At 37.7% G+C, this 24,102-nt stretch overlaps 1 protein-coding gene across 1 annotated transcript in view; it reads left to right on the forward strand.

Annotated features, from left to right (window-relative positions):
- LOC135195834 (sushi, von Willebrand factor type A, EGF and pentraxin domain-containing protein 1-like) overlaps nucleotides 1-18,484 on the forward strand; it is a 78,384-nt gene extending 59,900 nt beyond the window's left edge. The window contains exons 13-17 of the mRNA XM_064222343.1: nucleotides 2,872-2,992; nucleotides 4,189-4,380; nucleotides 4,621-4,800; nucleotides 11,322-11,501; nucleotides 17,391-18,484. Of these exons, the coding sequence (XP_064078413.1) occupies nucleotides 2,872-2,992; nucleotides 4,189-4,380; nucleotides 4,621-4,800; nucleotides 11,322-11,501; nucleotides 17,391-17,665 (948 nt within the window). The 3' untranslated portion in view covers nucleotides 17,666-18,484. The remainder of the gene's footprint in view (nucleotides 1-2,871; nucleotides 2,993-4,188; nucleotides 4,381-4,620; nucleotides 4,801-11,321; nucleotides 11,502-17,390) is intronic.
- Nucleotides 18,485-24,102: the final 5,618 nt, after the last annotated feature.

A 24,102-nucleotide genomic window follows, 5' to 3' on the forward strand; every position in this document is an offset into this window, starting at 1 on the left:
CAAAAACCATTTATATAATATACCTATATATATATATATATATATATATATATGAATAACTTGATCACGAAGTATATAAAACGTGATGCTATTGTATAAATAAAGGTTTTTTGCCACGAAGGAAAAAATGAAAAAGCGAGATAGCCAAGCACTTTCGGTCCTGTTCGGACCCTTTACTGAGGCAAACTGTTTGCCTCAGTAAAGGGTCCGACAGGACCGAAAGTACTTGGCTATCTCGCTTTTTCATTTTTTCCTTCGTGGCAAAAAACCTTTATTTATACATAGCATCACGTTTTATATACTTCGTGATCAAGTTATTCATATATATATATATATATATATATATGTGTGTGTGTGTGTGTGTGTGTGTATGTATAATATATATATATATATATATATATATATATATATATATATATATATATATATATATATATATATATATATATTGTGACGAAGTGCCAAGTATCTGGTTACTACACTTACCAATCATTAAATGAGTACCTCACAACAGCCAGACACCTGAACCTTCATCACAGATACTAAACGACTGAATACTCTACAGGCAACAGTGATCCCTTAAACAACTTACCAGTATTGCAGAAAATCAGACTAAGTTCATTAAAACAGGTGTGAGGTAATCTTATGTAATCAAATTAATTAAAGGGCATCACTCCGTCAACAACTTTAAAAGTCTAAGTATTTCCCTGATTTCAGAAGTCTAAGTACTTCCCTGGTTCTGACTCACTTCAAGTAAATTGAAGGAAAATAGCTCAATTACCACTCTGTTTCCATCTACACAAATCATATAATTATCATTATACTGGTGAAAAATAAAACACTTATAAAAATTTTAAATACAAAAATTTATTATTATTAAACTCAAAATTATAAGCGAAATTCACAATCTCAGGGAAATTAACTGTTACTTGAAAACAAAGCAAAGTTTAATAAACTCTTGAATTAATTAAGTAAAATTAAATCAAAATGAATTTATCACAAAATTCAAAAAAAATAATTCAATCGAAATTCAGAAGGGTTAGACAAAAATTAAAATTTGGAAATTAATTCACAAGTGCTAAACAACAATGAAATTTGAAAAGAATTCTAAGTAAATGCAAATTAATTCACAAGGGTTAAATTCAATTAAATGTGCAATGATCAATTAATGAAAACAACTAAGTTAATCAAATTGTGAATGCAAATGAAAACATAGAAAAATGTGGAAAATACCAAAATTGTAAAAAGTACTAATCACACAGAATAAAAAATAAAAAGACGTGCTTCAATAAGAAAATGAATAAATGCATAAAAAAAGAATCACTTCAAATGAAACAAACACAAAACAAAAAAATCTGCAATGTGTAAAAAATTTAAACCTGTTTCATGAACCCACTGTAACTATTAGTTCTCTAAACCATTGTAACTATTAGCTGCAACTAATAAACTTAAGTTACACGTTACCTTGGTACCAATTTCTTTCTGCTGCAGCTAGTTTCACAATTTCACCACACAATTCACCATATTTCAAAAAAGAAAAAGGCGCCATTACACACTTGTACAATGTTTGTTCAGATTCCACACAAAAAAAACACTAAATAAAACTAAATAACTCTAAGAAATCTCACATCTGAAATCCAAAAGTTACGAGTGACCAATTCACGTTACGTTAATACGAAATCAAAAATGGCGTGCAAGAGAGAGAGAGAGAGAGAGAGAGAGAGAGAGAGAGAGAGGGGGGAGATCTAAACGCCAAGGATTCAAAGTCTATAATGAAACGCTCTCTTTCTCCTGGTATGGGCAACTCAAAGAGACTGACGGGCTCAAAACGTTTTGGGCATGCGAAAGAAGGTGCAATCCTTCTAGAAGTTTCTAATATGACGTAACTTTACAGAAAAATCGCGAAATCTTCACATGCTATTCTGCAAAGACATACGCGTATTAAACCAGTCGTACGTAGTATGCTCAACAAAGACACATACTCGATGAAACAGACTCGAGCAAGCAAGTATGATTGACATGTTATGAAAACATCATGGAGACTGCGAGCTCTCTTAATCTCGAGGTGATGACAAGTATTGGAAACAATTTCTATTTTGGAACAGGCATTTTGGTGTCATTGAATCCACCCGAGGGAAAAGAAATCATAACCTTCAGAAATAAAAAAATAGTTAAATAATGGATGAGCATAAAATAATGGGAATAAAAATAAAAAATACACATTTCTGTATACAAGGGAGAAAAACTGTTTAGAAATTCAATGTCTTTTCACTGCACTTCCGCTTCTCTGGGCACCTGTGAAATATTCAATGTTCAACAAGAGTTTCCACATTAATTACCCTTTCGTGGGCTTTTCCGTGCGCCTCCCAACGGCTTAGAAGAGTCGGGTGTGTAATGAATCGCTTCTCACCGATTATCTCATTATGTTTCCTTCTCATAGCTCTCGAATTTCGCCCGTATGAACGCAATAACTCTTCTAGAAGGTTCTTTTGCACACACGCCCTGAAGTACAAACGTACTAATGCGAGCGTTCCCATGTTTCCTGCTCGGATTCTCACGATCAGACGATAATCGTCACTAGGTCCACCCGCTGGGTCAATTTGCGCACCCGCGCTCACGTCTCCACGTTTCGATGTGTTTTAACTAGGTCAGCATCTGCCGGACATCTACCCGAACTATTCGCTGACGTCTCGAAGCCTTTTTCACAACACACGGCTACTAGATGAAAATTCCAATCGAGTTCATTGCTCTCTATATATTCAATATTCCTAACTACCCTATAAGTGTGGGTGATATATATATATATATATTATTTATTTATTTATTTATTGTTTATTAATTTATTTATTTTTTCACACATCACTTTTGCAGATAAATCTCCTTTGCCCGAATGGGTTTCACTTCCCTGACCTCAGCATCGTCATTTCGGTCACTTGTGAAGTAGGAGGTTTATGGACAAACTTAACAGAAGATGATATCCTTTGCAGGAGATGTAAGTACCGTATAACCTCAGTGTTTTATATTGAAAACAAATCTGTTGAACAGTTAAACATGAAGAAAACAAATGTTGTTGGTGTATGTTCACTGTAAGACGTAATGAGACCTTTTTGCTTTCCGTTATTGGTTCGATGAAGAAAAATTCCCCAAAACGTAATTTATCCCCATGATCACATCATCACTGGAATCATGGGTAGAAATCTCAAGTACGAGAGCACAAGTAACGTTCTTTAAGGTCCACAATAATATATCTGATGTAGCAGTTGTAAAACACTATAAAACCATATCAAATCTTTCGAACCCCTCCCTGGGCTCGTCTTCAGCTCACAATATGAACCCAGGGAAGGGTTCGAAAGATTTTATATAGTTTTATCAAGTTTTACAACTGCTGCATCAGATATTAGTCTTGTGGACCTTAAAGAACATGGGGTCATTATTGTTCGTCTTAAATTCCATCCAGCATTGCTCTCCCTTGTCTTTTACCTTCACATTGTGCATTCTGTGATAATTGAGCCATTCCTTGTCAAACCGTATGCGAGCTTTATATTTGGGTTTGAAGAAGGATGATTTTATATAAAAAACAATTATCTTCAACCTTGAGGTGGGAGAGCCTTATGTTGCTGACGTTAATATATGAGGAAATGTAGTCAATGGCTCTTTCTCTTTGAGGACATCTTTTCTGCTCCTATACATCTCATCAAGGTTGAGGGCTAAAAATACATGCCTATAGCATCTTCTCTTATCAAATAGAAAATATACCCATATATCAAATCAGGTTGCCGTGGGCATTCCCATGTAAATTAGTGCGTTCGAAAATTTCATATGAAAAGTGAATTGACTCACGATCGTGGTAGCCTTGTAAATGAAAGAAATAGTTTTGCTAATATAACTGTGTTGTCGATGCTCTGTGCATTGGAATGAGGATACTCAAAGATATGGATTGAAGCTATTTCGAGAACTGAAAATATTCAGCATTTGTATTCACTGCATTGACAGCATACAACTTCATTTAGGAGAAAATTATCTGATATTTGTACACGAAAGGTTGGTAATCCCTCATTGCGTGGTTAACTATGTTAGGTGTATTTTAAGGTTAGCTTTTAATATCCTCTTACCAAAACGAGCGGATGTGCCAATTTATTGTGACCTGAAATGCTTGCAGTAATTAACCTACATTTTCTGTCCCATAAGATACTGAGTCCCCACCAGCACCACCCAACGGTTCTGTGTATCATCATCCTCCCAGGCCCTACTGGGAGGGCATTGCACTGAACTTCACTTGTTCTGATGGCTATATTTCCAAGGATGGAAAAAACACGACTTCAGTAACCTTCAACGGCACCGAATGGGTTCCTTTTGATCCTGACTTCATTTGTTTACAATGTACGATAACATCTTTTAGCTTTAGCATTGTCTTGCAATGATTTTGCTATGTCATAATAACCAAATACCTTGCAGTAGGCCAGTTTTAGTCACTTTTGATATCTCCATAACACAAGTTTTATATATGAAAATGAGTGATAATCTTTATGAAAATGTAAAATACAAAAGTTAAAAATGTAGGTTTGATTTAATTGTTTTTCTCCTTCAGTCAGCCAGTTATTTAATAAAGTCACCTCACAGATTGCGGAGAGCCAGTCCCGGCCGAAGACCCGGTGATGATGACCTTCAATGGTACTACAGCAGTTGAGGGCGACATGAATTTTTACATTTGTCCACTAGGCTTTGAAGGGGGTCTCATGAGTGTATCCTCCACATGCAAAGATGGAAACTGGACACTTACTGACATACCCCTCTGCAGAAGTAAGTTTTAATTCAATTCAATTTCAATTACTGAAGATAATCAAACATCCTAAAAGACGTGATAGTTTTATTCCTGTAGGTTACTCCCTTTCATGTTTTAGCATTATTTCACAAAAGACTATTTGTGATTTAAAAATACTATTGTCTGAAATTAAAAAAAAACTAGTTGACAAAGGCGCTGGTTAGGACTTTCCCCTCAAAATTGAAAAGTACTTGGTTTGATTCTCAAGTGAACCAGTATGCATGAGGCGCGTTTTGTCGAATTCGAACGTGCGTCTGTTGACCTGGTAGTAATAGGCTGTGGTAAGTCAGAGGCAAGGTTTAAAAAGCATGAGACTAGAAATCCATTATTTTCATAAACGGAAAATAATTTTATATGAAATATATATATTATATATATATATGTAAGTATTTTCTCTCTATATTTTTGGTGTTTTATGGGCTCCTTTTATTAGATATAGTATATATATAATATATATATATATATATATATATATATATATATATATATATATATATATATATATATAAATTATAACACACGCACGCACGCACGCACACACACACACATCTATATATATATATATATATTATATATATATATATATATATAGATATATATATATATATATATATATATATAGGGTTGTGGATGGTGTGTCCGAAGTAACTCGATACCACCTGTGGCTGGAAACAAAATATTTTTATGCATTACTATGAGATTCAGGGCCTCTGTAACACGGTTTTTTCGCAATAACTTTTTATCTATGCATTTCATAAATATAACGCTTATTCAGAATACATATGATATCAACACATAAATTTTGACTATATTCTGCACTACGTAGGTTGAATAAATTTGGTACTTATAATGTAAAAGTGACCTTTTTGAAGACGGGCCAACTTACTCAGAGAAAAGGTTTCGAACGCACTCGTTACGTAACTTATGACATCATTTCTTCCCTCTTTCTCGATGGATGATTGGCTATACGTAACGAAGGCTAAACCTCTGGCAACAATGACATACAAATTTAAATACAAGCAAAGCAGTACACCTTTATGAACTCTGGAACCTCTCCACTGATAATTGTCATAATGAACAAACCAACAAAATATGTTAATAAATACAATAAACACTTCGATTATTAGTCTAACTCCCAAAATAAGTTTCCAAAGAAATTACAGTCTACTTTATAGGTCACAATCAGATTGACAAGATGTAGGGAATAGTTGGTAATTACCAAAAACATAGTAGACAAGCTTGATTTGATAACTGCTATATCCAATGTCAAGCAATTTTTATTTATTGGCTATCTACCTATTTACTGAAAAAAATAACCGGTACCGTATATTGGCTTTAAACCTTCACCAATAATTATCGTCAGAATGATGACTTCATGAAACTCCACCCACTTTCGCCTCGTTATAATTCAGGATAACACTGAAGGCTACCATGGGCATTGTTGGATTAGAAAATTTAACTTCTGGCTATAAAAACTAATTTCTCGAGTAGTTGTAAGAAGTGCTAAATGATCCTCAAGGATCCCAGCAGTTAGTCTAAACGTTTATTTCATGTATATTACTGCTATACTGTTGCGGCACTACTGCTATAGTAGTATCACTACGCCAGCACTGATACCCCAACCACATCTATGTATCGTTCTGCCATTCATAAAGTCTTTGGGTTTCAGAGCCGATGGAATTTCTGTCTGGTGGATGGGCGGGGCAACATTTAGTCAAAAGGTGTTTGTTTACCTTGCTTACGTAATGAATGTTTTTCTACTCTTGGCTCGTAATCATTGGCCATGGCGTCGGCTAGATCATTTTTACTCTATAAAAATTAAAACTATCGGGTTTAGGTTATTGATAATGCTGACAAAATTTGTGTGTGGTTGTAAAATATACATATGTCAACTTTCAGCTACATCCGATGCTTTGACAAGGAGCAAAGTCCAAAAAACCGTGTTACAGAGACCCTGAATCTCATAGTAGTAGTTAGAGTAAATGCCAACCATGATCTAGATTTTAAGATCACCAGATTTGTCAGGGATGCTAATAATCCAATGCCACTCCTTGGCCTGGTGGAAAGCCAAGTACTTGATGATCATGACCGCTCTAAGTGGGTCCTGATCATGACCCACTCCAGGAATTAAAACCCCCCACTGAGCAGCAGATTGGCAGCACAACCACCGAATGATCAAGTAGTCAGAAGATCTGAGCAGGAATCGGACATAAATAATGTGTTCTTGGAGTTACCTCCAGCTACTTAGTTTCAATCCCCTGACGACGAAGACAGTCGTCTTCGTAAAGCCCCACGAGTTTAAGTGTATTGTAACAGTACATACTTAGATTTACATCAGATTGAGCCATATTAGTATTATTATAAGAATTGGAAAGCCTTATGTAAAATCAGTCCCACTGATGCTGACATTCTGTTTAACAAAATGCTTGGAAGAGGGTCGTCTACCTTCACGTATTATTATTATTATTATTATTTTAGGTCTATCACAGTTCTCCAATTTGACTGGGTGGTATTTATAGTGTGGGGTTCCAGGTTGCATCCTGCCTCCTTAGGAGTCCATCACTTTCCTTACTATGTGCGCCGTTTCTAGGATCACACTCTTCTGCCTGAGTCCTGGAACTACTTCAGCCTCTAGTTTTTCCAGATTCCTTTTCAGGGATCTTGGAATCGTGCCTAGTGTTCCTATAATTATGGGTACAATTTCCAGTGGCATATCCCATATCCTCCTCACTTCTATTTTCAGGTCTTGATACTTATCCATTTTTTTCCCTTTCTTTCACTTCAACTCTGGTGTCCCAGATTTTGTCAATCAATGACACGTCTGGTCTATTTGCACGTATCACCCTATCTGTTCTGATACCATAGTCCCAGAGGATCTTTGCCTGATCGTTGTCTATCACTCCTTCAGGTTGGTGCTCGTACCACTTATTACTGCAAGGTAGCTGGTGTTTCTTGCACAGGCTCCAGTGGAGGGCTTTTGCTACTGAATCATGCCTCTTTTTGTACTGTGCAAGTGCCGGACATTCGCTTGCTATGTGGTTTATGGTTTCATTTTTCGTATTGCACTTTCTACATATGGGAGAGATGTTATTTCCATCTATCATTCTTTGAACATATCTGGTTCTCAGGGCCTGATCTTGTGCCGCTGTTATCATTCCTTCAGTTTCCTTCTTGGGCTCTCCCCTCAGTAGCCATTGCCACATGTCATCACTGGCTAGTTCTTTAGTCTGTCTCATGTATTGTCTGTGCATTGGTTTGTTGTGCCATTCCTCTGTTCTGCTTGTCATTCTCCTGTCTCTGTATACTTTTGGGTCTTCGTCTACTTTTATTAGTCCTTCTTCCCATGCACTCTTTAGCCACTCGTCTTCACTAGTTTTCAGATATTGCCCCAGTGCTCTGTTTTCGATGTTGACGCAGTCCTCTATACTTAGTAGTCCTCTCCCTCCTTCCTTTCGTGTTATGTATAGTCAATCCGTATTTGCTCTTGGGTGTCGTACTTTGTGTATTGTCATATGTTTCCTCGTTTTCTGGTCTATGCTGCAAAGTTCTGCCTTCATCCATTCCACTATTCCTGCGCTGTATCTGATTACTGGCACTTCCCATGTGTTTATGGCTTGTATCATATTTCCGGCGTTGAGTTTTGACTTGAGTATCGCCTTGAGTCTCTGCATATATTCTTTCCTGATTGTGTCTTTCATCTCTTGGTGTATTATATCCCCTCCTTCCATTATTCCCAGGTAATTGTATCCCGTCTCATCTATGTGTTTGATGTTGTTCCCATCTGGTAGCTTTATCCCTTCAGTCCTTTTGTATGTTGACGTAGGCACATTTTTCTATTCCAAACTCCATCCTGATGTCCCCAGATACAATCCTTACAGTCTGCATTAGGGTATCTATTTCCTTAATGCTCTTACCATACAGCTTGATGTCGTCCATGAACATCAGATGGTTTAATTCTGTTGCCTCTTTTCTTGAGTTGGTACCCAGCATCCATCTTCTGCAGTACTTTTGTCATGGGAATCATGGCTACTACTGGAAGATCCCTCTCCTGATGTTAAGCTCTGCTAGTCTTATTCCAGAGCTTGTAAGTATTGTATTCCACTTACGCATTGTATTTTTTAGGAAGCTGATGGTGTTTTCCTCTGCCCCTTATATTTTCAGGCATTCCGTTAGCCATGTGTGTGGTATCATGTCGAAGGGTTCCTTATAATCTATCCATCCCAAGCTTAGGTTGGTTTTCCTTCTCCTACTGTTCTTCATTACCATTTTGTCTCTCAGGAGCTGGCCTTTTGTGCCCATACACTTCCTTCTGCAGTCTTTCTGTTGGTGGGGGATGGTGTTTGTATCCTCTACGTAGTTGTATAGCCTTTCACTGATGATGCCTGTTAGTAACTTCCACATTATTGGTAGGCAGGTGATAGGCCTGTAGTTACTGGCTATATTTCCCTTACTCTTGTCTTTTTGTACTAAGGATGTTCTTCCTGTGGTCATCCATTTGGGCGCATGGTGATTTGTGATACAATGCTGTAGTTGTTCTGCTATTCGTGGGTGTAGAGCCTTGAAGTTTTTGAGCCAGTATCCATGGACCTGGGGTTTTCCCCTTGGGTATTTTCTTTAGTTGGTGTCTGACTGTGTCTGTCGTGATCTCAGTGAATCTTTGTTTTATTCTCCCTGTTTCTTCTTCCTTAACTTCCTGGAGCCATGTTGCATGCTTGTTGTGTGATACCGGATTGCTCCATATGTTTTCCCAGAGTCTCTTACTTGGTTCGGCTTCAGGAATTTCTTGGTGGTTGTCTTCCCCTTTTAGTTGGCTGTATAGTCTTTTCTGGTTGGTTCCGAATAGTTTGTTCTGTTGGTATCCCTTATTCCTGTTCAGGTACCGTTGGATCTTATTTGCTTTGGCCTTAAGCCTCTGTTTTACATCTTCTATTGTGTTGTTTAGTCCCCTCTCCTGTACTTAGTATTTCTCGTTCAGTTCCTCCCTTGTTTTCTTGCTTCTTAGCCTTTTTTTCTGCCATCTCTTTCAGTTTACTCAAGTCAGATCTCATCACCATGATTTGCTTCTCCAGGCGCCTTTTCCAAGGCGGTTGCTATTTTGGTTTCTGTTGGGTTGGTTGTGTTGTTGGTGTTGGTGTTCGTATCTCCATCAGTTCTGCTACTAACCTTGCTCCTGCATATGCTAAGTTATTTGTTTCTGTGATACTGGTGGTTAGTATTATTCCCATTATTTCATTGACCTCACTTGTTTTCTCCCTTAATTTCTTGGTGTTGTAGGCTTTCATAAAGGGGATCTTTGTTCTCTCTGTATCTCGCTCCATCCATTGTCTGATCTTTTCTACCCATTCTGTCCTCTGTTACTTCATCGGTGTTTCTTTGTGTGCCATTGTTTGGTACCTCATCATCCTTGTCGTCTTCTGTGGCATCGTCTCTCAGTTCATCTTCTTGTAATTCGTTGCCATGTGTCATTTCCCTTTCCAGTTCTTCTCTTTCTATTGGGGAGAGCCAGTTCTTTTTCTTTATGTTCTGTTCCTTACTTGGTTTGCCAGCCTTTGCTCTGTTTGGGGGTTGTTATTCCTCTCATTCCAGATGTTGACCAACCTTCTATATCCTGTCTCCGTTGGGTTGCTCCTGATGTAGCATCTCCATATTTCCTTATTTTCTTCTCTTGTTCATTTCTTCCTCTGGTTTGCTTCTGTAGCTCCAGTCTCTGGTTGTTGGTTACTGTCGTTGTGGTCATTAGCTGCTGGATGACAACCTCCAAGTACCTGACCGTCTTCCCCTTCCCTTCCATTGGGCTGAATACCTGGCTGCCGGACAAAGCTCCTCTGTTGCCAGAGGTTCCATTTATGTTGTTATTGTTTAACCTTTCATTTTTTTCCATCATTGCTGAGTTTTGTTATTTAACCCATAGCTGGACCCTACACCATCAGGAATAGGTACTCATTTACAGCTGAGCAGACTGAGGAAATTATGGTAAAGACCATTAAAAATACTCATAGTAGGATGAGTCTTAAAATGGAGACACAAATCCACAATTATGTATATGTACATATACTTATAGATAACTCTATACAGAAAGCTTTCTGGAATTTTTTCGATTTCTCTTTCCAATCAGATTGAAGAAGGAAATCGAAAACATGTACATATACATATAACTGAATAACAAAAGTTTGGAACGTGATAAATGCATAAATAAAGGTATAAGCCATAAAGGAAAGAGAAACAACGGAGTAGCTGCAAGATCTTTCTACTCAACGTCCTTTAGTTAGCAGACAAACTGACTTACATGTGAAACTGAGAGTACAAAGAAAGGTCGTGTAAGTGACAGATAGGGATTATAAGGAGATTAGTACCTAGAATCCAACACACCTGGAGAATGAGTAGCCTTTCCAAACAAGCATAAATATGGGTACAATACATATACATAACTGTGGAGTTGTTTCTCCGTTATTATTATTATTATTATTATTATTATTATTATTATTATTATTATTTCTAGTGTGCGCAGACCCTGTACCACCACCCGAGAACGTGGTACTCATTACGGACGGGATTTTTGAGTACGGCGCGAAGGTGACTTACTTGTGTCAGGGGGAGTATGGAAATGGAGCAAAGGAGTTAGAGAGCACCTGCGTCGATGGAACTTGGGACGTACAGGAAGTTGATCAGTGTTATTTGCGTAAGTTCAGACACGTTCTTATTTTGCACTAATTGCATTCCTTTCAAATACTATATTACAAACTTTGTCTTTGGTACTGAATGATAGCAGAGACTTAATGAATATCATTCTGCTTATAACGAAAGTGAGTTTCTTACTATAATCATTTTCCAGTATTACTAATGATTTTCTTTCATTTAACGCTGCATTATGGTGAATCACAATGACATTACGAGCCATTACTAGTAAGCAGTAAAGCAGTTTTTGCTTTGCAATCTGCTTACTAATTTAAATCTAATGTATATTTCTAGGTAAGTATACGGGATGGTGAAATTAGGATGAAATATATGAATCAATAGAAGAATAAGCTGTCAAATTTCTTGAAACTTTCATGATGAAATGTTACTGTACTATATTATGATGAACGATAAAACAATTAAGTCTATCACATATAGAATTTGTCATTCATAACAACAAGACGTCATCATTATCATCTCTTCATATTGACCTCCGTTACTCATAATCATATCAGCTGTTACTTTCTTTTCTGTGACTAGATGCTCATCTGTATTTCCATGTGCCTTATTTTGTCAACATATTATATATATACATATATATATATATATATATATATATATATATATATATATATATTATATATATATATATATATATATATATATATATATCTACATTTATAGATATTATTATATATACATATTATTATATATATACTATATATAATATATATATATATATATACATACATATATATCATATATATATATATATACACATATATATATATATATATATATATATACATATAACTATATCAGTATATATATATAGATTATATATATATATATATATACATATATATATATATGTATATATATATACATATATATATTATTATATATATATATTATATATATATATATATACATATATATATATATATATATATATACTATATACTATATATATATATATATATATATATAATATACTATATATATATTATATATATATATATATATATATATCATTTTACACTGTAATAATACAACCTATTTTATATTGTATAAATCGAGACATTTCCAGACGTGTTTTATTTACAATCCACTACCATTACATAATAAGACCATTCGAAAGCTTGCTTCGAAAACTTGTAAATTTGTGTTCAGGGTCAGCAAAACTTGGCAACCAAGTATAACCGACTTTCTGTCTTTAGTAAGTTTTAAGTATAATAATAATGACAATGTACCATATTTTAAGATTTATTGGAAGGGCACACGTATCAGTGCTCAGTGATATTGTTCGATGTATCATTAAACAATGTAAATATCGAACCTATAAATATATCACCTGTATTAACTGAAATGTGCTTTTGAAGACGAAATTAAACTTCTACGAGCTTGAAATCTTTATTTTTCTTTATGTAAAATTATTACCAAATCGGTTGAATAATTGATTTCTTGGCTAAGAAGCTTTGTAAAGCATGTTGAATTTTTTATGTATATGATTAAATGACGTAGAAAACTTTACTCTTGTTACCAAGGACGATAATTTCACTACAGTATGTGGTTAGCACAGCAAAATGTAATTGGACCCCATTTTTATGAGACGGCTTTTCACTAAGAATAATGCAACGGCTGTGTAAAAGATATACTAATCACAGGCATCAGTGTGAGCTATTTGAGGAGGAAGGACAAGAAATGTTTCCCAGCATCCTTAAGAGGGAATAGTCCTCCAGGAATGCCTCGAAACCTATCTTGTTCTTTCTTGCCCCCATCTTCCATTCCCCTTCCCCTCTGAGAGTGTTACTTTTCCCTAAACCTGACCATGACCCCTCTCCTAAGGACAGCAGTTTTTGATAGAGGAGCTTCTTTAGGAACTGTGTCGCCCTCTTAGGACTCTGATCATAAATTTTTTAACATCCTGTATAGCTAATCATTTGCTCATCTTACCTTGAACTCTAGGGCTCACCTGTGACGAGAATGCTTGCCTTACTGTCTCTGCTTGACTGTGGTTGGATGATTGTGGAAAGACAGGTGTGTTGGATGCCCCCTCTGTCTGCGACTTTTCAAGAGCTGCAAAGAGAGGGATATACGCAACCAGCTTGCTCTGCCCGGGAATTACTTGTGAATTAAGCCCGTGCAAGTGATGGGAAAGGTTCTCCTTTTCGGTTTTTGCTTGAAATTTAAGGAGGGAACCTACATCAGTTCCTGCCTTGGGATGTTTGAGCTTTCCAGAGCGTGCATCCTCCAAGCAATCCCTCACCAGGGAGAGGCCTTATTTAATTTATTCTACTTCTTGGTTGCGTGGCTTGCAGCAAGGATGGGAGGGGAGTGGAAGGAGCAATATGAGCATTCTCCTTTGTCTTCTTTTCCAGTGGCTACTGGGTCTAGAGGCAAGGGGCCAGTGGTGTCAAATTTGGAATGAGTTTTGATAGATACTCTGTGTGGGTCTGTACCTTTTCTCTGGCAAGAGGCCTGTCTGGTTCAGGTAATAACTGGGAACCACGAGGGAATGGAGGTCTGGCATGTCATCTTTTTTGGCTGAAGGAGTGGGACTTGGGGGCCCTCTCCTGCTGAACCCCTTCAGGTCAAGCTGCAGCAGCAGTTTTCTGAGATTGCTTTGCTAGTTGTGAGTGGAATACCTCAGGGGAGATGACTTCGGCTTCATTTCAGTAGATTGTCTTGTTGAACCTTCAGGTTCACTCTAGAGGTATCACCCACCCTCAGTCTGGCTGACAAGGTCACATTTAGCACATGGTACCTTGGTGGAAGTGAATACCCAGAGCTGCAGGTTAGGGAGTTCCCTTGCCTCCTGCAAACTGTGGAAGCTTCTACCCCTCACTCTCAACATCAGAGGAGATATTACATACCAGATGACACTGAGACTATTCCCATGCTGACAAATGACCCATTCAAAAGGTTTTGTCAGGATGGTGTTGTTTTCCTCTGCAGCCGAAGTAGTTGCAATGGAAACTATCTTAATGATGACTCGCCAAACCATTTTAGCGATTGACCTATGGTGCTCACCAGAGTACCAAGAGAAACAAGATAGCCTGTCACTTTTTAGGATAAGTTTTACACGATATTATCTAACTGTGAAATTGTCTGATGCTGCGCTTTTCTCGACATTTTCAGAGAGTACGATGGAGAAGGCTGTGAATCACAGTGGCAGAGTCCAAATTCAGTTATCACCTTTTTGTCTTTAAGCCTTCTGGTTCGAGGCATTTACATTCAAACCTGTGGCTCTAGCTAAGCCTCGTATATCTGGGGAGGGAGGAAACCTGTTCCTGAGAAACCCAGACCTGGAGCCCAGTCGCCTTCCTCTAAAAAAATTCCCAGCCCTTTCATCCACCTCCCTCTGGTGGTACCAAGAAGGGGAGGAAGAAGGGAGGAGGTCATTGAAGGTGGCAGTCCCCTTCTTCCACTGGCATGCATAGAGCATTGCCGCCTCATAGATTGGGCAATGTGGCAGGGCCAGGAAGCAGGGTTCTGGGTAATTCTTCAAGATGATTACAGTATTCCATTCAAGGATTTTTATTCCCCTTTCCTTTCTCAAACACACTGAACAGTTTCCACTTTTACCCTCCAGACTCATGGATGTCTGATCATTATAGTCAGAGGTGGAATCAGGGTTGGAGAAGGACGCTATAGAAGTCATAGAGCACTGATTCTCAGGTGTTTACAATCAAATTTTCCTGGTGGAGAAGCTGACTGGAAGTTGGAGACTGGTGATCGACCTCTCCTCTGGATGAGTTTGTTAGACTTGTTTCAAGATGGAAACAGTGCAGACTATGTTGGAATTCATCAAAGAAGCCAACTCCATGCTCTTGACAGACTTGAAGAATGCATACTGTCAAGTTCCCCTTCATCAGAGCTCTTGGAATTGCCTCTGCTTTATCTGCAATGGGATTGGTTATCAGTTCAAGGTGTTATGCTTTGGACTGGCAACAGCCTCTCGGATGTTTACCCAGGTTTTCACCATAGTAGCAGCGTGGCCTTATTCAAAGGGTATTTGCTTATTGGAGTACTACCTGGACGATTGGTTAGTCCTGGCATCCTCAAAGGCGTGACTCCTTCAGGTTAGGATCAACTTCTCAAGTTTTATTACTAATTGGGGGTTGTGATAAACTGGGAGTCAGTGCTTGTTATCAAAAGCAGGTTAAGTACCAAGCATGCTGAAAAACTCGCTAGCGGAGTAAGAGCCTACCCAGCCAACTTTTATTTGAGTAAGCTCAGAGAGGCAACAGGGCAGTTCCTATTCCAGCAGGAAAAATCAGTTTGGCTTTGGCAGGTGTGTCTAGGCCATTTGTCGCCATTGGAGGAGCTTGTGTCTCACAAGAGATGCCACTTATGCTTGCTTCAGTGGTAATGGCACTTGGATGCCTCTCGTGGTCCTCCTTCCTCTTAAATGGAGTGTCTCTGAACTCCCCACCTTCAGAAATTCCTATTCCAGATGCATCAAAAAATCATGGCGCCCACATGAGGGGAAAGTTTGTTTCAGGTATGTGTCTGCAAGTTAATGCCTTCAAAATGCACCCTCAAGTAGCTGGGAGGTGATCCTAGTTATTGGGATAGCCCATGCTTGCTTTATTTACAACCGGTTGCCCAGAAAACTTCCAGCTTCTGTTACGCCTCTCCATCTTTCAAGCTTCTCTGCAGGGTAATAAACAGATTTTATCACCCTTTGTCTGTGAATGACTCAAGTGGCTCCTTGTTGGTCTCAAGCCAAATAGTATCCTGATGTGCTGTCTCTCCTGGTCAAGGTTCCAAAAGAGCTGTCCCTGTGATTCACCATGCAATTTCACACTTGGAGGTTATCCAGCATTCTTATGAGAGAGGTTTCCTTGTAGCATTGCAAGGGAGCTGTCAAGGTACCTTAAGAGTTCTTCAGCAAATGTGTAGCTGTTATGGAGGAGTTATGGAGTTCCATTTGACAACATCTGTGTGTGTGTGTGCAGGGCCCGTGAGAGGGGGGTGAAGCTGGTTTCTTTACACCAGGGCCCGGTCTCAAAGGGGGCCCGGCCTCAAAGGGGGCCCGGCCTCAAAGGGGGCCAGTCACCCGACCAGGAGGGAAAAAAATGGGAGAGCAAATGGAGAGAGAGATAGAGAGAATACTAATATGCAAAACACACCATAAACATATGTATATATATAATAGAAGTTTCTACAGTTTATCAGTAAAATAATAGTTGTTGAAAAACTTTTTCTAAATAATCTTAAGCCTGGAGTGACACCACGTAATTACGTAAATGAATGCAGCTCAGCTGTGTTGGAATATAAGCGATGTCAACTCTCCGTCTCCGTCTCACTCAGTCACCATCATTCTGATTGCCTGGCAGGATGTACATCGTCTTTCTCATTCCTTGGCAAATATTTCAGTAAGTTACAGAACTTACAGCAGTGGTTCCCAACCTGGGGGAAATGGTATGGACCGTATAGTGTTATATGCATTGTTTATTTACACCAGTTTGTTTATGATAGTTTATCCATATTTTCCTTTAAAATATATGCAGACAGTCACACCTGGTAGTTTTTCATAATTTTCTTGGGGGAGGGGAGGGGGAGGCTTACATCGCATGGTTCTTACCCTTTAGCTGGATAATGCCTAAATAGGCGGTTATACCTACAGGTCTATAGCTTATAGGCTTGCCGCTTGCTTTGCTCACCAAATAGGCTGCTTCAAAGAAAAAATTCCAAAGTCGATTTTTGAGTCCAAGTCCATCCCTGTTAAATTAAATGAAATTGTTCAATAACAACATGTACATTTTTTAAACAAATTGACCAAAACTGTTGAGTATGTACCATGTAATGGTGTAAGTGTCATAATGTCATTATCACCATTGTGCTTTAGCCTTTAGGGTAAAAGTTTTTTTTCCTCTTCTTTCAGACTGCATAATGTATTCTCACAAATCAGGTGCACAGAAGCGGAAAGAAAAACAGGCTAGGGAAGAGGCTGTTTCAAAGTGTGCAAGAACATTATTTGAAGTGGGTGTTAAGAAAATAGACACAATAGACACTAATGTAGAAGAACAGAATATCTTGCCCTCATCCTCAGAGTCAGACCCCTCAACTTCACAGTCATTAGTCCAGGATGCCCAACAGGAAGCCGAATCCGATGTAATAAATGCAGAACCCAAGACACTGAACAACAAAGAGATATAGGTTTGATCCCTGATAGGCCATCTCGAGTGCAGATTGAAGATTTTGTTAGACAGGGCCCTCAGCCAATACCAAGTCAAATAGCTTCAGATGATAAGGGTAACAGTTTCCCTTATACAGTTTTGAAAGTTCAGAGACCAAATGGTGAAACTGGAAAACGAGATTGGCTAGTGTATAGTCAGCGTAAAAGAGCACTTTTTTGTTTTCCTTGTCGACTGTTTATTGCAGGATGTACACAACAGCCAAAACACCTTCAAATTTGGCTTCATGTGGCATTGGAAAACAATCGTCATGGAAAAAAACTTTATAACCGCATTCCAGAACATGAGCATACAAACTACCACAAACAGTGTTATCTAGACTGGCGTCAGTTAGAAGCACGTTTGAAAGAGGAATCTGGAATTGATGATCAGTTACAGAGATCAATTCAGTCTGAGAAAAGTAAATGGAAGCTAATTCTAAAACGAATCTTGGATGTTGTACTGACTTTAGGAGAGCGAGGCCTTTCATTTCAAGGAGAGTCTAGCATGATAGGTGATACAAATAATGGAAATTTTCTTGGTATAATTGAGCTGCTTTCTCGTTATGATCCCATTCTTCAAGATCATGTATCTAAAGTGAGAGAAGCTCAGAAGGATGGGAAGCGTCTTCAGGCTCATTATCTTTCCTATTCGTCACAAAATGAATTCATTCAATTATGTGCCGAAAAGGTTAAAGACTGTATTCTTAATGAGCGTGATCAGGCCAAATATTATTCAATAATGGTTGATGCTACCCCGGATATGTCACATACTGAACAAAGTACATTCATCCTGAGATACCTAACTTGTGATGAATTGGTAAATACCTGATACAAGAGAGATTTCTTTCATTTATTGATGACAGTAAGAAGACAGGGGCAGACATTTCAGAGATGATATTAAAATTTCTTAGTGATTCTCATATTCCTTTTGAAGATTGCAGAGGTCAGGGATACGACAATGGTAGTAATATGTCAGGTGAGTACAATGGAGTCCAGAGCCATCTTAAAAGAAAGAATCCTCTCTACTTGTTCTCACCTTGTGGCTGTCATTCCTTAAACTTGTGTGGTTCTGATGCTGCTGCTTGTTGCAAAGAGGTAGTAACATTTTTGGGGATGGTACAGACAGTATATAATATTTGCTCGAGCAGTCCCAAATGCTGGGAGATACTTAAGAGTCACATTGCGGCATCTCTTCACGGTTTATCTGGAACTCGGTGGACAGATAGAGTAGCTAGTGTCAGGCCCTTTGCACACCATTTACCTGGTATTCTCGCTTCACTTAAAGAAATATCCCAACTGAAGAGTTTAACAGCTAAAACTAAAGTAGATGTGGCAGCCGCTATTAAGTATGTGTCTTCTTTTGAATGTATTTTGATGGCTGCTTTTTGGTTCAAGTTATTGAATTCAATAGATCAGAGAAATCAGGTGATTCAAGCTCAGTCTTCTACTGTAGATATTGAAGTAAAAACATAGAGGACTTGGAAACTGAATTGCAGTCTCTCAAAAAGAAGTGGCATTTAATTTATGATGAAGCCAAAGTTGTTGCAGTTGCCATGAACATTGACCCAGTATTTCGAGTCACTCGGAAAGGAAAAAGAAAATCCTTTTTTGATGACTCCGACTCTGATGATGATAAGGTATCAGGTGAAGATTCACTTATACAGACAGACGAACATAGGTTTAAGAAAGAAGTGTTTTTTAAGGTTATTGACACAGTATGTGAGAGACTAAACAAGCGTTACCAGGCCATCTTCCAGATTAACAAACTATTTGGGTTTCTGTGATGAAGTGATAGTAAATGATTCTAAAAACTTTAGCACTGATTATAGCAAAGACATCTCTAGTGACAAGCTAACTGAGGAAATTCTGTACCTTAAGAATATACATAAAGCCAATTTAGATGACAACTCTCTCTCTCCACTTCTGCTGCTTAATAAGATCACAAAATTAAAACTACAAGATTTGTTTCCAAATATATGCATAGCCTTGAGAATTTTCTTGACGTTGCCAGTCACAGTTGCCTCTGCAGAAAGATCCTTTAGCAAATTAAAGTTGATTAAGAATCACTTAAGAAGCACAATGGGACAAGAGAGATTATCATCACTAAGTCTTTTAAGCATTGAAAGTGATTTGGCACGAAAGATTGATTTTGATGATTTAATTGAGTGTTTTGCTGCTAGAAAAGCAAGAAAAGGAGTATTTCTTTAATAATTATACATGTATACTTGTATGAAACAGTCACATTTATGATTTATTTAATATAGGGAAATTTGAATTTCAAATTCATCAAAACTTTATTATGCATGATAATTATACACAACATGCAACAGGCCAACAGTGACTTACTGCACAATGCCACTTTAATGAGTTTCATGAGTAAGTTTTGTTTATCTCAAATTATACGTAATGTAATAACAAAATAAGTTGTTAACTGCAAGTCATAAATAAAGCTCCAATACGGCAAGATGAACAAAATTTACATCCTACCAGTGAACATTTATGGCTTTAAATTGGCTCTTAAAATTGGTCAAATTCTAAAATCCTGATCCCCCCAGCTGGATGGGCTCACTTCACTCGCCAAATGGTAGGGGCCCAATGACACTCACAGTACCAGGGCCCAGTGATGGCTCTCCCTGGCCCTGTGTGTGTGTGGGAGAGAGAGAGAGAGAGAGAGAGAGAGAGAGAGAGAGAAGAGAGAAGAGAGGGTAATTGATGGTTGGATAGTTAACAACTGGATTGGCTGTTGCTGAGTTCTGGGTTGTCTGCTGGTGCTGTTGGAGTTTAGAGTTCTGTGTTTTTGGTTGGTCTTTGGGCAGTCTTTAGTCAGAAACTGTGTTAGTCAGTGGTGTTGGCAGCGGTCTGTGGAAAGTGTTGATAGCTATAGTCAGTTAAGTTTTGTGTTTTGTTGATTTGTTGCTTGGTTGCTGTGAGTTGATATTGTTTGCTTTGGAGTTGTTGTGTCTGTGCTATTGGATTTGTTGTGCTTGTGAGTTTCTGTTGAGTTGTGAGTTGTTGTGATTTCTTGGTGTTGTTAGTGGGTATGTGTTGCCTTTTTGAGTTGTTTTTTGTGTTAGTGATTGTTTGTGCAGTGGTCTTTTGTTGTGATTGTATTCCTTGTTTGTTGTTAGGTTGTGGTTGTTCCTTGGGGGTGCTATGTTGTTGAGTTGTGGTTGTGTTCCTTGGGTGTTGTGTTGCTGTTGTGTTGTTGGGTTGTGGTTCTTGGTTGTTGTCTTGTTGTTGGTTGTGTGTTGCGACGGCCGTATCTGATGACAGTACAGCTCCTCGCCCTGAGTGTGTCCAGAAGTGGTTGGTAAGTACATGTGTTTTAAGAGTTTTTTGTTTTTGGGTTTGTGTAGGTCAATTGTCCTGCTTGTATTCTGTAGCGTAAAGAGGAAAGTGGAACTGAGGGTGGGTTTGGCAGCTGGAGTGATTAGTTTTTTTTTTTTTTTTTTTTTTTTTTTGTGGGGGGGGGGATTTGCCGGCGGTTTTAAAGCTTGTGATCCCGCCGCCACACTGAGAAAGTGGGCCATCTTCTGCAGCAAAGGCATTTGCTTGGCCTTATGTAAGGTTTTCACACTGAAGAGGCTAAACCTCTCCTCTTTGGTGGACTCGTCTGTGCTAATGAGAAATTTTGAACAATAGTGACTCTTAGGAACTCTGACCCCACAAGTGGGATGTGACAAAGGAGTTTCACAAAGGCACCTTTCAAGCTTCTGTCTTGGTCTTTTGGCAGAGACTTTATGCTCAAGACTGTTTACCTCTTAGCTTTGGCCTCGGAAAAAAGGGTGCAGGAATTGTATGGCCCGTCATATCTTGTCTAGCATTTCGAAGGCTACAGATCTCATTCGTTCCTGAGTATGTAGTGAAAATTCAGGATCCGTCTATTGTGGATGAAAGGTATGAGGATATCTCAATCACCTCCCTCCAAGGTTTTGTAGGTTTAGACCCAGATGAGATGCTGCTTTGCTAGGTTCGTGCTGTCAAGTACCGGTAGGCTTAGAGTTATGATAGCGTTTGGTTCTTGCATGCATGTTGTAAGCCAAATTTTTATGGTGATTGGTTTGCAATTCAGTATACAAGTATATATTTTTATAAAGTAACTTTTTTATAATTTTCTATAAAATGCATTCTATTCAATTGCTTTACTTCGAAACGAGTAAATTTGCCTTTATTACATTGTTGTCTTCCCTGCTGTGGATTACTAAGTGGTTGTAAGCTGATAGAACACTGTTTTTCAGCAAAATTTTTTGTCCAAGTTTCAGTTCAGGCAAAAGTTGGCAAGTGTATATCTTATACCCTACCTGATTTTTGCAAGTATTATTTAGTACTTAAGTTCGGTAGTTTTGATATTTATAGGGTAAAATGAAGTTTGCCAGTGGCGGAACCAAGAAAATCACAGAGAAGGATTCTAAAACCATTCATGATGTAAACATAATATGACGTCATGAGGCTCAACCCATCCACCAGGTAGGCAGTAAGTCACTAACAGTAACAGATCAATGGATATGCTTACACAGTCTTCTGTGCATTTCAAAGACCATGACATAGTGTTTTTCGTAAAAACTTTTAAACTGACTTATGGATTTCCATACCACTAAAGCACTGACTATTTCAAGTTTCATCCTAATTTTCGGAGGTACTGTGCATCGCCATATGTGTTTCATTAAATTTGTTACTAAAGAAAATGAAGTTATAGCTGCGCTTACCCACCCAACCATCCTCAAAAGTGGTGATGTGTATCAGTGATGTAAGTATAGTGTATCTTCCATTATACCTTATCAAGGGGTTGTTTGACTTATGGTTGAATGTCATTTTATCTATCCTGGGTAATACAAGATTTTTTAGAGCAAATCAATATATTGTATGATGATATATAAATTTTTTAAATAATTGTTTTAATCTATAGGTAAGAGGGATGGCTCTGCATCACAGATACGTAAAGCACCACTTGTTCAAAATGATCTGGGTAAGGCAATAAGAAGTTGGTCTTTTTTTAAAGAGTAAACATCTTAATTAAGCACATCTGTCAATTCAGTACGCTACCATAAATTAAGACATTGCTAGAAACACCCAGTGTTTTAGAAGCATGGAAATCCTTTGTCAGTTTAAAAGTTGTTTACGGAAAACACTATTTCTTGGCCACTGAAATGAATAATAGTCTTCAACAAATTCAAGAATGACGAGCAGGATATGGAATTGTCCCCTTGGTTGCAAGACTGCATTTGCGCTGTGGCTTGCCACTTTATTTACAAGCAAGACTCGTGGTAAGAACGAGAGAACCACTGAGTAAATCATTATTTCTATAGTGGGTAAAGTTACTTGACAACACTGAAATTTTACTGCACCAAATAGAAGGCTATAGTGTCGAACCTGAGTTGAAACAAACCCGATTGTCTTTTTGTATTCCTGCCCTGAATAGATGTAGATCTAACAAATGAGCTATTGTCTGGTTCATTATGTGGATGAATAACACACATTGAATTATTTATAAAGTAAAAACAATACGGGTATTAAGAAAATGGAAGAATTCCAAGCTAACAACAGTCCCAACAGCTGCTTTGGCAGTTGCGATGAAATCTCTACAAAAGCGAGAATGACAAATCCTGCTCGTCATCACTTACATCATCGCTGAAGTGTAGGATGGGGTACTAATATCAATAATGAATACGCGTCATCAGCAAGTGGGCAGGGCCACAGTGAAGAGACATTTTCCCTATATGTAAACTTCTCTTCACTGTGGGTGGAGCCTCATGACGTCATAGGTTAACGTCACTATTGTGTTCAAAACCCTTACCTGCTATTTTGATGGCTCTGGCATAGGAAACTCACTTTTACTCTGATAAGTACCAGAACTATTGAAGTTAGGTACAAAATAATAATTGCAAAGTTTAAGTAGGGTTATAAAATATACACTTGCTAAATTTTACCTTTATCAGATGTTTTGCTAAAAAGTTATTGCCGAAAAAACAGCTCTCTGTCGCTTTGAATCCCTTATCAGACTCTTAATATGTTGTCTTTAAGAAATTCATTAAAAAGGTATCAATCTTCTGGCCTATTGCTATCATTAATTTTCCATTTAGCTTTGTAATATCACGCAAACCATATGTATGTTACTGTACTCACATCTACAGTACATGTAGTGTTTCATCAATTATGATGTCAAAGACCCCCCATTTAGGTATTTTTTCAAATTTTAACCGAGTACCATACTGATACATTTACAGTCCATGGGAGTATACTGTATCACTGTTATATATATATATATATATATATATATATATATATATATATATATATATATATATATATATATATAGATATATATATATATATATATATATATATATATAATATATATATATATATATATATATATATATATATATATATATATATATGTAAGTGTTTACATAATAAA

Source organism: Macrobrachium nipponense, chromosome 16 (genome assembly GCF_015104395.2).
Source record: "Macrobrachium nipponense isolate FS-2020 chromosome 16, ASM1510439v2, whole genome shotgun sequence".
Taxonomy (NCBI): Eukaryota; Metazoa; Arthropoda; class Malacostraca; order Decapoda; family Palaemonidae; genus Macrobrachium; species Macrobrachium nipponense.